Source organism: Fragaria vesca, linkage group LG3 (genome assembly GCF_000184155.1).
Source record: "Fragaria vesca subsp. vesca linkage group LG3, FraVesHawaii_1.0, whole genome shotgun sequence".
Lineage (NCBI taxonomy): Eukaryota > Viridiplantae > Streptophyta > Magnoliopsida > Rosales > Rosaceae > Fragaria > Fragaria vesca.
Window position 1 is genome coordinate 22,221,487 of NC_020493.1, and position 11,961 is coordinate 22,233,447.

Genomic DNA, 11,961 nt, shown 5'->3' on the forward strand with positions numbered 1-11,961 from the left:
ATTCTCTATGTGTGCCTTTGGCCTTATGTCAATAGGATATGTAGTTAGACTAGATCTATGTATTCATATCCTTACCATATTGGTATTGTGTAATTCCCTATATAAAGGGCTCATATCAATGAATAAGATGATGATTCTCTTGCTATCTCTTTGTCTCTACCATTAATCCTTCATCATCTTATAATTAAATATAATTATTTTAATTAAATAAATAAATATATACTAACTTTTTGTCATTTTATGTCGGCATATATGACAAACAACCAAATTATTGACAGATATTATCTTGTGTTGTGTCGGTGTATACGACAAACAACTGAGTTCAGATGTGATTATTGTCGCCACATGTCAAACACTAATTGGTTATCTAGATTACTGGTTATATTTGTCTGACACGTGTCATATCTTATCTATTGATGTCATCTCAAATTGTCCATAAATATGAGGTCATTGTCATCCTCATTCCTCACAAATTCACAACACTCTTCCCATATCAAAATCTTCATATTGTTTCCTTTTGATTTTGTGAAACTGTTTTTCTACAATGAATCATTTGAAAAAATGGTTTATGAAAGATCAAGAAGAGGCCGTTACGAGAAACCAATGAAGATCCATGTTGATGTTTGATGCTGCCTTGCAAATCCAAGATCTGGAAGATGAGGATTCACAATGGGGTGGTTCTTCAGAAGGTTGTTCGTATACTGCCAGAAACAGAGAGATCATGGATCAACTTCTGAAAGCTCTATACTTCACGAATCCATGCAGGTACGAACCAAATATATTTCGTAGGCGATACAGAATGCAACCATAGGTCTTTGACAGGATGATGCACGATGTGGCCAACTACGATCCATACTTTGTTCAAAGAAGAGATGCGACTGGGAGAGTCGGCCTATCCACTGAACAAAAGCTTACATGCGCCATGAGACAACTTGCATATGGGGTCACAGCCGACTTCTTTGATGATTACATGGATATTGCAGAATCCACTGCCATCGAGATTTTAGAACACTTCACCAGAGCAATATGGAATGTGTACCATGAGCATTACCTCCGCCGACCAACACCGACAGATCTGCGACGGCTTCTCGACAAGACAACAGAAAGAGGATTTTCGGGAATGATTGGGAGTCTCGATTGTATGCACTGGCAGTGGAAAAATTGTCCCACTGGATGGGGAGGGCAGTATACTGGCTATAAGGGGAAACCAACAATCATCTTGGAGGCAGTGGCATCCTATGATACTTGGATTTGGCACGCCTTCTTCGGCCTTCCAGGTTCCCTAAATGATATTAATGTCCTTGGACAGTCACTTTTGTTTAATGATGTGTCTCGTGGTGAAACTCCTCAGGTGAGCTATGAAGTACAAAATAGGCATTATGGGCAATGTTATTACCTTGTTGATGACATTTACCCAAAATGGGCCGCATTTGTTCAAGCAATCAAAAACCCGAGGATGTCGCAGACAAAACATTTCACAAGGATGCCATCAACAAGCATACAGAAAAGATGTGGAGAGAGCTTTTGGTATTCTTCAAGCTTCAAGCTCGTTGGGCAATCATAAGAGGGCCAGCTCGTGGATGGAGCAAGGAGAATCTTCAGTTCATCATGATGACGTGCATTATCTTGCATAATATGATTGTTGAAGATGAGCATGATGAAGATGCAGCTGAGCCATTTGATCCAAATGACATTCCCACCATACCAAAAAAGGCACATATATATGACAGAATCCCTGATCAAGACACCTCTGTTCATCGCAATCCGAACCGGCTAAATCAATTCATGTGTCGCTATAGGGAGGTAAGATGTCCAGTGATGAATAAAAACCTCCAAGATGATCTAGTTGATCACCTGTGGAGCATGAAGCTGCAAGCTGATGAGAATGACCAGTGATGAGCTTTAAATTTATTGCTTTCAATAAGTTGCCGGTTTCTCATGGCCTTTGTTGTTGCTTCTGTTGTGTGGTGTGGTGTGCATTTGCTTTTGCTTTTGCTTTTTCTTTTGCTTTCTTGTGTTCTGTGGTGTGCAGAGAGCTTTTACTTTTGCTTTCTTGTGTTATGTGGTGTGCAGAGAGCTTTTGTTTTTGCTTTTGCTTTATTGTGTTGTGTGGTGTGCATTTGCTTTTGCTATTCAATAAAAGTTAAAGGTTTTTATGTCGAGTAATTTTATGTCAAGTGATTGCTTTTTATGAATGATATTCATGTGCCATAAAAAATAATAACTTTTTATTCATAACTTAAAAAAAACATTACAACTAGAAACAAACAACAACATTTATTTAGGTAAATTAAATGGATACTTCTTAATTGATGATTCTAGTTGATCCATTGTGTTTCATGAACCGGAACATAATTGGCCAAGTTGCGGTTGTCTCCTTCGGTTGGTGTTTGATACTCGGTGGGGACTTGATCTTGAGGGTTCACCGGAAAGCTTGTGGTTGCTTCCTCCCTATTAATTATCTCTTGTTGTCTCCTTTCCCAATAACCCCTCTTTCTTGGAGTATCGAACGTTGATAAATCAACCATCATAATACGATCATCCGAAGCACGTTGCTCAAGTTGTTTAACTTTCTCAAATTGTTGTTGTCGTTGTAGATATTCACACTCATTTTGTTCTTGAGCCTTTTGCATTTGAATGCGTAAGTCATCCACATCTTGTTGCTTGCTTTTTTTCTTTGCTAGCTTTTGAGTTTTTTGTCCTTGAGGTCGTGCTTGTCTTGTTGTAGTTGACTCCACTTCATTGGTGGGTGCTCCATCTTCTTCCAAGTTGATAGGAGTAGGAATACGCGAGTTCATGGCTTCGGTGGAAGGCGTTTCCCTAAATTTGATAGTATTTTTCAAGTATCGCCAACAATAATCATAGACAAAATCCGCGCCAACTTTGTCGTAGAAAATTGACTTAGCTCTCATGAGCTACACAACAAATTAAGTAATCTATATATTAGTACTCATGAGCTACACAACAAATTAAGTAATCTATATATTACTTACATTAAAATATATTGTCTTAGCATGAGTAAAATTAAATGCTCATATGCTCATAGTTACACACTTAGCAACCGAGCTACGCCATAATTTTCTATAAATTAAATGATAAAGAATAAATAAAACATTTTGTTAACATATGAATAATATACTTACATCGTCTTCCTTATTTTCGCCACTTCGGTGGTCCACTTCGGCTTGGGTAAGAGATTCGCGCCACTTCGTACATAGCGGACTAGATACCTTCCAACGAGCCTTATAACTGTCCGATGATCTCTCTACACAAGTCGCCGGTTTTTGTTCATTGTACTCGGCCGATATACGCTCCCACATTGTATCAGCCGATTGGTTTGTTCCGGTGGCACCGTCGGTGGTGATGGTGATCCAAGCTTGGCAAAGAATAGCTTTTTCATTGTGTCTCCATGAATCCTTTCTTTTGCCCATTTTTTCTCTTGGGAAAAAAAAAATTGAAGAACAAGATGTAGTGAATAAATGAAAAGTTTGGAAGGAGAAAAGGATTTTGGTGTGAGGAATTTGTGAAGTCTTGGGTTGGTATTTATAGAATTCTTCTAAAAAAAGTTCCCAACGGATCTATACATTTTTTATGTTATTTCTGATATTTTTTATTTATTTTTTGAGGTAAAACGAGTTTTATAATGAGGTAAAAATCCTGGACCGTAATTTTTTTTTCTGACCATTGGACCTCCAATTTGGACTCATCGTCCATTTCAAATTCTGGGGGAAGATCTTGGCCGTTCGCTCCTTGTCCGTTGGAGCTGCTCAACGGTCGACTTGGGAGACAGCCGCACGTGATCGAGGCCCAGAAGCTGTAGAGAGGCGCACGAAGGAGCTGGAGCGTGTGTTAAGCGCGTCGTCACTTTCCGTGGAGCTGGAGCGCGCGTTTGGCTCCGTTTCTCTGCCGAGCGCGTCACGTCTCCTTCATCTCTGGCCCAGCCCAGAAGCAAGCGGGCCCAGGTCTTGGTCCTAGAATTGTCTCAGATTTGAGACTGAGAATAGGACCGAGTCCTATATTTCCAAAACCAAAACCCATTATTTTGGCCTGTTGGAGATGAAAAGTCCATTTATAAGACTGAAACTGGGTTATAGAACCCCTGTTGGAGTTGCCCTTAATGTCGCTTCTCCGTCTGAACGACGTCGATGCTCCTCCGTCTAGTGTTGCTCTTTCCTTCGGCGTTGTTCCTCCATCCAGCGTTGATTCCCTTTCTCTCCAGCCACTCACTCCTTCGTCTTCCTCTACTGCCCCAAACAACATCGTTGTTCCTATCCCTGCCTCCGTTCCACCAGCGATCGCTGGCGACCCCCGATGGCGACGACGCCCATCACGACAACAACACCAATCACGGCAGTAACGCTGATCCTCTTCTTCTTCACCCACAAGCTCCCAAACCCCATATTCCCAATCAGGCTCTAATTATTCTTGATCAGCCTGCACCTATCCTTGATATCCCTGATCTCCGAAGATCTCAACAAGGCAACCCAATGTTCATCTCAAGGATTACGTCTGCTCGCAGGTGGCTCTGCCTCCACATAAACTTTCATCGGCCTCACCTAGTCCAACACCAGGTACGAGAGGTACTCTTTGTCACTATGTATCTTATCATCGATATTCACCTCAACATCTTACTTATGTTGCTAATGTAAGTCGGGATGAGGAATCGGCATCTTATGATGTTGCTGCAGCTAATCCCAAATGGCAGGAAGCGATGGATTCTGATCTTTAAGCTCTTACTGATAACCAGACATGGAGTCTTGTTCCTTTACCCCCAGGAAAATGTCCGATCAATTGTAAGTGGGTTTATCGGATCAAGCGCAAAGCTGACGGTTCTGTTGAGTGATATAAAACTCGCCTTGTTGCTCAGGGTTTCACTTAAGATGCTGGCATTGATTATCATTACACATTTTCTCCCACTGCCAAAATGGTGACTGTCAGTTGCCTCGTTATTTCTGCTTGTCAAAATTGGTATTTGCATCAGTTAGACGTTAATAATGCTTTCTTGAATGGTTATTTATTGGAAGAAATATATGTCTCCTCCTTCTGGTCTTTGGCGATAGGGGGAGAACCTTGTGTGTCGCCTTCAGAAGTCGTTGTATGGACTAAAACAAGCCTCTCGACAATGGTTTTCTAATTTCACAGAGGTTGTTCTTGCTGCTGGTTTCTCCCAATCCAAATCTGAATATTCCTTATTTGTTTGAAAACATGGTACATCTATCATTGTCTTATTGATCTATGTGGATGTGTCACATCCCGGTCCCAGTGTCGGCGGGTTTTAAGCACCGGACGCCGATCCCGAGGTGTGAACGAGTGTTACAAAGCGGAATAAAATAAAAACACTATCTTCTAGGCTCGTCGGCTACCTTTTCCCGGCTCGATCAAATCTAAGTACTTCTCTGCAAAAAATATCAGAGATAGGTGGGTGAGCATAACCATGCGCTCAGTGAGTAATATGCCCATAAAGCCATGTCATTTTACACACGCTACAAAATATGTATATCGTATACACATCACTTCACGTAATTCATCACATCGCACAATCCCTTCTTATTGGATATCTTTCAATTTAGTGATCCCCACGGGAACCTAATGACCTTCAAGTCCTATACCTCCGTGTGTCACATCCTGATTTTGATATAACCAATCAAGAAGTTCATATGTTCCATGACTAGTCAAACAATGGATTCAACACATAATTATATATAAACACCGCACAGTTCGCAAATAGACATGCTTCACTTGAAATAGAGAGATATTTCGTAAATAGATCAAAATCATGTTTTTCGACTATTTTGATAACAAATAAGAATATTTAAAACATATTACACAAATCCACTCACCTCGATAACACGAAACCCTACCAAGAACATCAATCGTAAACCGAGCCTTCTAAAACGAGCCATCTAGAATCACCGTTGGATCTAATCCAAACCTCAAGGATAGAAAGAGGACTTCAAGACGAATTCATAGCTCTTCACGGATTCAGAGGAGTTACGGATCAAAAGTTATGATCTGCCGAAGTTTAGTCGTAAATTCTAGAGAGAGAGAGAGAGAGAGAGAGAGAGAGAGAGAGAGAGAGAGAGAGAGAGAGAGAACTGATACGGAAAGCAAAGGCTGGTCCTAAATATAGGAGAATAGGTCGACATTTGAAGGGTCGGCTAAGGTTGTTGGCCCAATTGAAAATGGACACTAGTCCATTAAAGAAGAAACCAACTCCATCACTTGACAAGTTTCCTATGACTCTTGCAATTTTAGGGATGCAGATTTGCCAATCAGCATAAGTTGCTGGTCATGGACACCATCCAATCAAAAGAGAGACCAAGACAGAGAGAAACAGAGAGAGAGAAGAGAGAGAAGAGAGAGGGAGAGAAAGAGAGAGAGAGAAAGAGATGATTGGATGGTGCCCATGACCAGCAACTTATGCTGGTTGGCAAATTTGCATCCCAATTTTAGCTGCAACTTGACGCAGCGCTCATCTCCTCACAGTCAACCAAGTGACGCCAAGTGTCACTAAACAACCACTAAATGCAGCCACGTCAGCACACCATTTCCACTGAACAAACTTCAACGAAACTTCGACAAAATTTTAAAAAATCGTAAAAAATAGCTTGGGAGCTCAAAAAATTCACCGAAAAATATGGCGAACTCGTAGCGACCTCTATTTTCTATTTCTAAAAAGAAAAATCAATTTTGAGAAATTTTAAAAATCAAGATGTTACAGGATGATATATTGATCACTGAAAACAACATTGAGTCCACTAATGCTTTGAAGCAGTTTCTTCATACTCGTTTTCGTATCAGAGATCTCGGTGATTTGAAGTTTTTCCTAGGCATTGAAATAGCTCATTCCAAGAAAGGGATTTACATATCCCAACGTAAGTATGCATTGGATATTATAAAAGACACTGGTTATTTGGGTGCTAAGTCGGTTGAATTTCCTATGGAAGAATGCAAGCAGCTTTCAAATAAGGGAGAATTGCTTAAAGACGCTGCTGCATATCGTCGTCTAGTGGGTCGATTGATTTATCTGACTATATCACTAGACTAGACATCACATACTCAGTGCACATCCTTAGTCGATTCATGCACGAACCTCATCAACAACACATGGCAGCTGCTCTTCGAGTGGTTCGATATTTAAAATCTGCCCCAGGTCAAGGTATACTTCTTCAGGCTAATATTTCTTTAAATTTGAGAGCCTTTTGTGATTCTGATTGGGCGGGTTGTCCCATTACTAGACGTTCTACCATTGGTTATTGTGTGTTCTTGGGTAATTCTCTGATTTTATGGAGGACAAAGAGGCAGAAAACGGTTTCTTTATCAAGTGCAGAGGCTGAATACAGAGCTATGGCAGGTACATGTTGTGAACTTACTTTGTTGCGATATTTATTGGTAGATCTACACATGCCTCTTTTAGGTCCTGCTGTTTTACATTGTGATAACCAAGCAGCCTTGCATATATATAGCTGCAAATCCGGTGTTTCACGAACGAACAAGGCATATCGAAATGGACTGCCATTTTATTCGAGACAAAATTTTACAGGGCCAAGTTGTTACTCGATTTGTTATCTATCTTCAAACCAATTGGCGGATGTGTTCACTAAACCTTTGGGCAAAGAGGAGTTCAAGTCACTTATATACAAGTTGGGAGTTCTTGACATTCACTCTCCAACTTGAGGGGGAGTGTTGGAAAGTGCATCTTGTTATTCAATTAGAATTGATCTGTTAGGATACTGTATCACATTGTAATAGATTTGCTAGTTGTTACCATATTAATCTTCTAACTTGTTGGAGAGTTTTGCTGTACAAGATCGAAGTAGGAGGCTGCGATGTGTATATATTCTTTTGCATATCAATTTAAAATTCAATTCTGCCATATTACTATTCTTTTCTATAAAATGAACTAGCTCGTTTGTTGCAAACACATGTCCAATTAATGGTTCATATAAACTGGATGAGGAAAAAGATAAACGAACTTCAATTTATGTGTCAAACAGAAACAGATGAATACAATATGGAACACAAAAAATGTAGAAGTAAAGCTTCAAAACACCTAATTAAGTTATACACATCAGCGAACAACTCTGTTTGTAGAAGCAAGAAGTTGATCATATGCACGTAGAAATCAACCTCTTCTCCTTCCTTATTTTGCAGCAGAATATAGACTGAGCAACTCACAGCTTCTTCACCAAGAGATCAACTCCGTGTTCTGGTTCAATAACCAACTTAAGAGAAGGCTTGTGGATGTACTTGGGAGATAGTGAGAAGGAGAAGTTGGAGAGTATGAGAGCTATCAGAATCTTGAGTTCAACCATTGCAAAATTCTGTCCAAGACATATTCGTGGTCCAATCCCAAACGGCATGTACAAGTAAGGAAGTTTGCAGGCACCAGAGATCCCATTGGCGAATCGCTCCGGTTTGAACGTGTAGGAATCCGGTCCCCATATTTCAGGATCAGTGTGCAGGGTTACTACATTTGTCCAAATATTAACACCCTTTGGCACACGAATGTCTCCAAATTTCAAGTCCTTAAGAGCCTCCCTTGACACCACAGTGTTTGGGGGATAAAGGCGCAACGATTCATGAATTACCATTGTTAGCTGCACATTTAATTAGAAATTAGTACTGTGTTAAAGCTCCAAAAAGAGTTTGCAAATTACTGTACAAAGTTGCTTCATGCACAAGATTTCTAACACGCAGAAGACTGATACCTATACTACTCTAACACATTATTTGGTAACCAAATGTTGTGATCTATGCATATGTGTTTGATGATAATTGAGTAAAGAATACCTGTTTCATCTTAAGGAGCATATCAGCATCTGGAATTCGACCCTCGCAAACTTGAAGTACCTCGGCTCTGACACGTTCTTGCCATTCTTGATTCGAAGCCAACAACATGAGGCACCATGTGGCAGTAACTGCTGTGGTTTCATATCCAGCCAAGTAAATGTTTTTGCAGTTATCCACAATGAAACGGTCTGTTGCCTCTTGGCTAAGGTCACTGTTTTTAGCACCCTCCAGAATCATTTGCAACAGGTCTTTCTCATATCCTGCAGTCTGTCTCTCCTTCACTACCTGTAGTATCAAAGTTGCAGCCTCCTTCTCTAATGCCCAAGCTTCCCTATTGCTCTTTGTTGGAAGGTGTCTGCATAATATCATAAGGTAGTTTATAGAAAATGTTACAGGTGACAGATTTACTGACCATATAAATTGTTATACTTGTATGAAAAATGTGGAGTTTGTGGCGATGCGCGTCTAAATTTGGCACAAAAAGATGTATATATTCAGTACCTCAATCCAGGTATTCCGGTCAAGAAAAGTTTCCTGGCCATGGCCTCCTGGAGATCTGTTAGTTTCTGAAATATCTCTTCGCCTTTTAGATAGTTGCTTCCAAAACAAGCCCTTGAGATAATATCACCAGAGAAACTTTTCATACACTGGTCCATTTTTATGTCTGCAATTCCTCCCTGTGCCTCAATCTTACTGTTCCAAGAGTCTACCAGACTCATTGTAGACTCTGTGATTAAGTTGATCATTCCCTGCAGGAGAAAACTAATTAATCCCCATTATAAAACCATGAGTTCCTAGCTAGCTACTTCGATTCGAATTCCCAACCAAACAAGTTATTATGCAGATTGAACTTAACGTGCTACCGGCATAAACATGAAATGATTTGTCGTATGTAAATAATTGTACCTTAACTTTCTGCATGTATAGTTCAGGAGCAATGATTTTTCTCTGATGAGCCCAAGAGGCACCATTGGAGGTTAGAATACCATGGCCAAGTAAGGGACGGCGCTCTTTGTATTGATAACTAGGCTTCCCCAAGTCCCAGGATGTGCATGTTGTAATCTCTTTCACTGCCTCGGGTTTGTTCACATATAGAATCTGCGTGTTGCCGAGTGCAAACACAAACACTTCACCTGAAAACCAATAATATATAATTACTCAACGTGTTTAATAACATACATAAAGCTACGTGTATGAGGTATTGTATGTGGTATTTATATACCATATTTCTTCCTCCACTGCTCAAAGAAGGGGAAGAGAACAGCAGCACAGTTGTGGTAAGTTAAGGGTTCGCTTGTCGCAGCCTTAGTAATGCTGCTCGGACGATAGGCCTTCTTGATGTCCATGATATTTCCCAGAAGAAAAGCCGGCGACGGACCACTGATTCCTTGCTTGGTAATCATGGATCGCAGCCTCTTCGGCCTCACCACAAGCGCATTATAAAGATGTAGGAATAACAATACGACTCCAATCACAGCCAGAGACATCAACATGTCTGCATCAATTGGAATAAGAAGCTCCATACTTCACCTATATATACCTTGAAGGAAAATGTTCTTGTTGATGATCAATATATGAATAAGCTCGATAAGTGCTGTTTATATAGCAGTACTATGTGGAAAAATATTATCATGAAATATGAATAAAGAAAAATAACAAAGCATGACGGGCATGGCGGCCCAGGTGAAAGTTTACCAGAAGATACGCTAGCTATGTACTGTTACCTCTAAGTCAATTAAGACCTCTGAATCCTGAGAGATAAGAAGTATGAGTTTTGCAGTTTTATTTGATCTGGTCGAATGGAAAAACTGTTCAGTTGGACCGAGACACCACTACTCATCATGATTTTTGTGGAGATAATTGTATATGCATAATTCTCCGGATGACTTCTTCAATACTTAATTGGTCAAAAGTAATGTTAATTAGCTAATGGTTTATTAAAAATTATAACTAATTGAAATACAATAATACATAATCATCGATACAAACAATCATGCCAAACCATGCATGAAAGGGGTTATGCTAGCTTAATTTTGTCCTTTTGATAGACTATATTCGATTGTAATGCATACATATCTTTCTGTCACAATCGTCTAGAATGACATTGTATGTGTTATATGTCATGCAACAAAGAGATTTGATATATTTTTTTTGGCTAATTAATTATTTAGTTATCATAAATCTTTCGATACATTACATTAACTTAGAAATAAGATGAAGTGTTGTAACTGAGATCAATCGTAATTCCGATCGATATGATCATCAAGTGGAGGAACTTGAAGGGTCCGGATCCATTTCCATTTCCAGAGTGTGATCCATCGATCCCTTACTTTATTGCTTCCTTTGGACATGAAACTGATTTTAGGAATGATATGAGTTAATAATCAAGTAAATATTGTATTCTTAAGTGCAATCACCCCGTATACGATGGGAGGAAGACGAGACATATATATGATGATGATTTCCTTTTCTTAATAATTCGATTTGTTATTGTTGACTTGTTGACCTGCATGCAAACATCATATATAACAGCAGGCTGCGATAGAGCTAGGGTTTATGCATGCATGCATGGCAGCATGAGTGCATGACTAGTGGATCAACATGGTAATGCACAAGAACGGACGCTAGCTTAGCCACCGTCGCCAGGCCCGGTCAATGGGCGGCTTTCGCCTTCCATGGCCAAGAAACTTACCCAATTTGAGAATGATTCCACACAAATACTGAAATATGACATACAATTACTATGTTGTAAAATACTTTGATCGATATATCTAACAAAAACGAAGAGGATTGAAGACTACTGATTTTACTTTAAGAATTTGTCTATACACGACATGTAAGCACACGGTGCAATCGTAATCATACATGTGTTGAGACTATAATACATGTATATTAATGTTATAGATCTTAACTATATTCACATAATATCGTGTATTTACATGTCATGTCATGGATTGCATAATATTGATTTTACTTTGAGATATTTCCCGTATGCTTACTATTAATACTACTAGATCGAGTTGTCCAAGACATCACAGCTATTCTTTGGAAATTAATCTTCAAATATCCAAAACAAAAACGTGTCATTTCAGAATTACATCACTCCTGTTCTTTTCATTAGGAATAGACCCATTGACTGTCCGATTACCCTTAGCAGGTCATCAGAAT

General features: G+C 39.5%; 3 protein-coding genes across 3 annotated transcripts; 2 read left to right on the forward strand and 1 right to left on the reverse strand.

Annotated features, from left to right (window-relative positions):
- Positions 1-613: 613 nt before the first annotated feature.
- On the forward strand, positions 614-1,896 carry LOC101309236. Its single transcript, XM_004296054.1, has 3 exons — positions 614-765; positions 823-1,351; positions 1,456-1,896. The coding sequence occupies exons 1-3, from the start codon at positions 614-616 to the stop codon at positions 1,894-1,896; spliced, it is 1,122 nt and encodes a 373-aa protein (XP_004296102.1).
- A 4,816-nt stretch (positions 1,897-6,712) lies between these two features.
- LOC101309526 (uncharacterized mitochondrial protein AtMg00810-like) lies at positions 6,713-7,048 on the forward strand. Its single transcript, XM_004296055.1, has one exon. It carries the CDS (start codon positions 6,713-6,715, stop codon positions 7,046-7,048), a length of 336 nt encoding a protein of 111 aa, XP_004296103.1.
- A 1,126-nt stretch (positions 7,049-8,174) lies between these two features.
- On the reverse strand, positions 8,175-10,286 carry LOC101310389 (cytochrome P450 734A1-like). The gene is made up of 5 exons (XM_004294811.1): positions 10,016-10,286; positions 9,700-9,926; positions 9,295-9,542; positions 8,794-9,148; positions 8,175-8,600 (listed from the first exon to the last, which is right to left on the reverse strand). The coding sequence occupies exons 1-5, from the start codon at positions 10,284-10,286 to the stop codon at positions 8,175-8,177; spliced, it is 1,527 nt and encodes a 508-aa protein (XP_004294859.1).
- Between the last annotated feature and the right edge of the window lie 1,675 nt (positions 10,287-11,961).

Bases quoted from the DNA above. Each gene is read 5' to 3' on its own strand.
- LOC101309526 (XM_004296055.1), top strand. From the start codon at position 6,713: ATGTTACAGGATGATATATTGATCACTGAAAACAACATTGAGTCCACT.
- LOC101309236 (XM_004296054.1), top strand. From the start codon at position 614: ATGTTGATGTTTGATGCTGCCTTGCAAATCCAAGATCTGGAAGATGAG. The intron at 766-822 runs GTACGAACCAAA...GGTCTTTGACAG, and splicing joins TACTTCACGAATCCATGCAG to GATGATGCACGATGTGGCCA. The intron at 1,352-1,455 runs GTGAGCTATGAA...CAAAAACCCGAG, and splicing joins CTCGTGGTGAAACTCCTCAG to GATGTCGCAGACAAAACATT.
- LOC101310389 (XM_004294811.1), bottom strand. From the start codon at position 10,286: ATGTTGATGTCTCTGGCTGTGATTGGAGTCGTATTGTTATTCCTACAT. The intron at 9,543-9,699 runs GTACAATTATTT...TTTCTCCTGCAG, and splicing joins TATACATGCAGAAAGTTAAG to GGAATGATCAACTTAATCAC. The intron at 8,601-8,793 runs GTATTCTTTACT...TTAAATGTGCAG, and splicing joins TGCTCCTTAAGATGAAACAG to CTAACAATGGTAATTCATGA.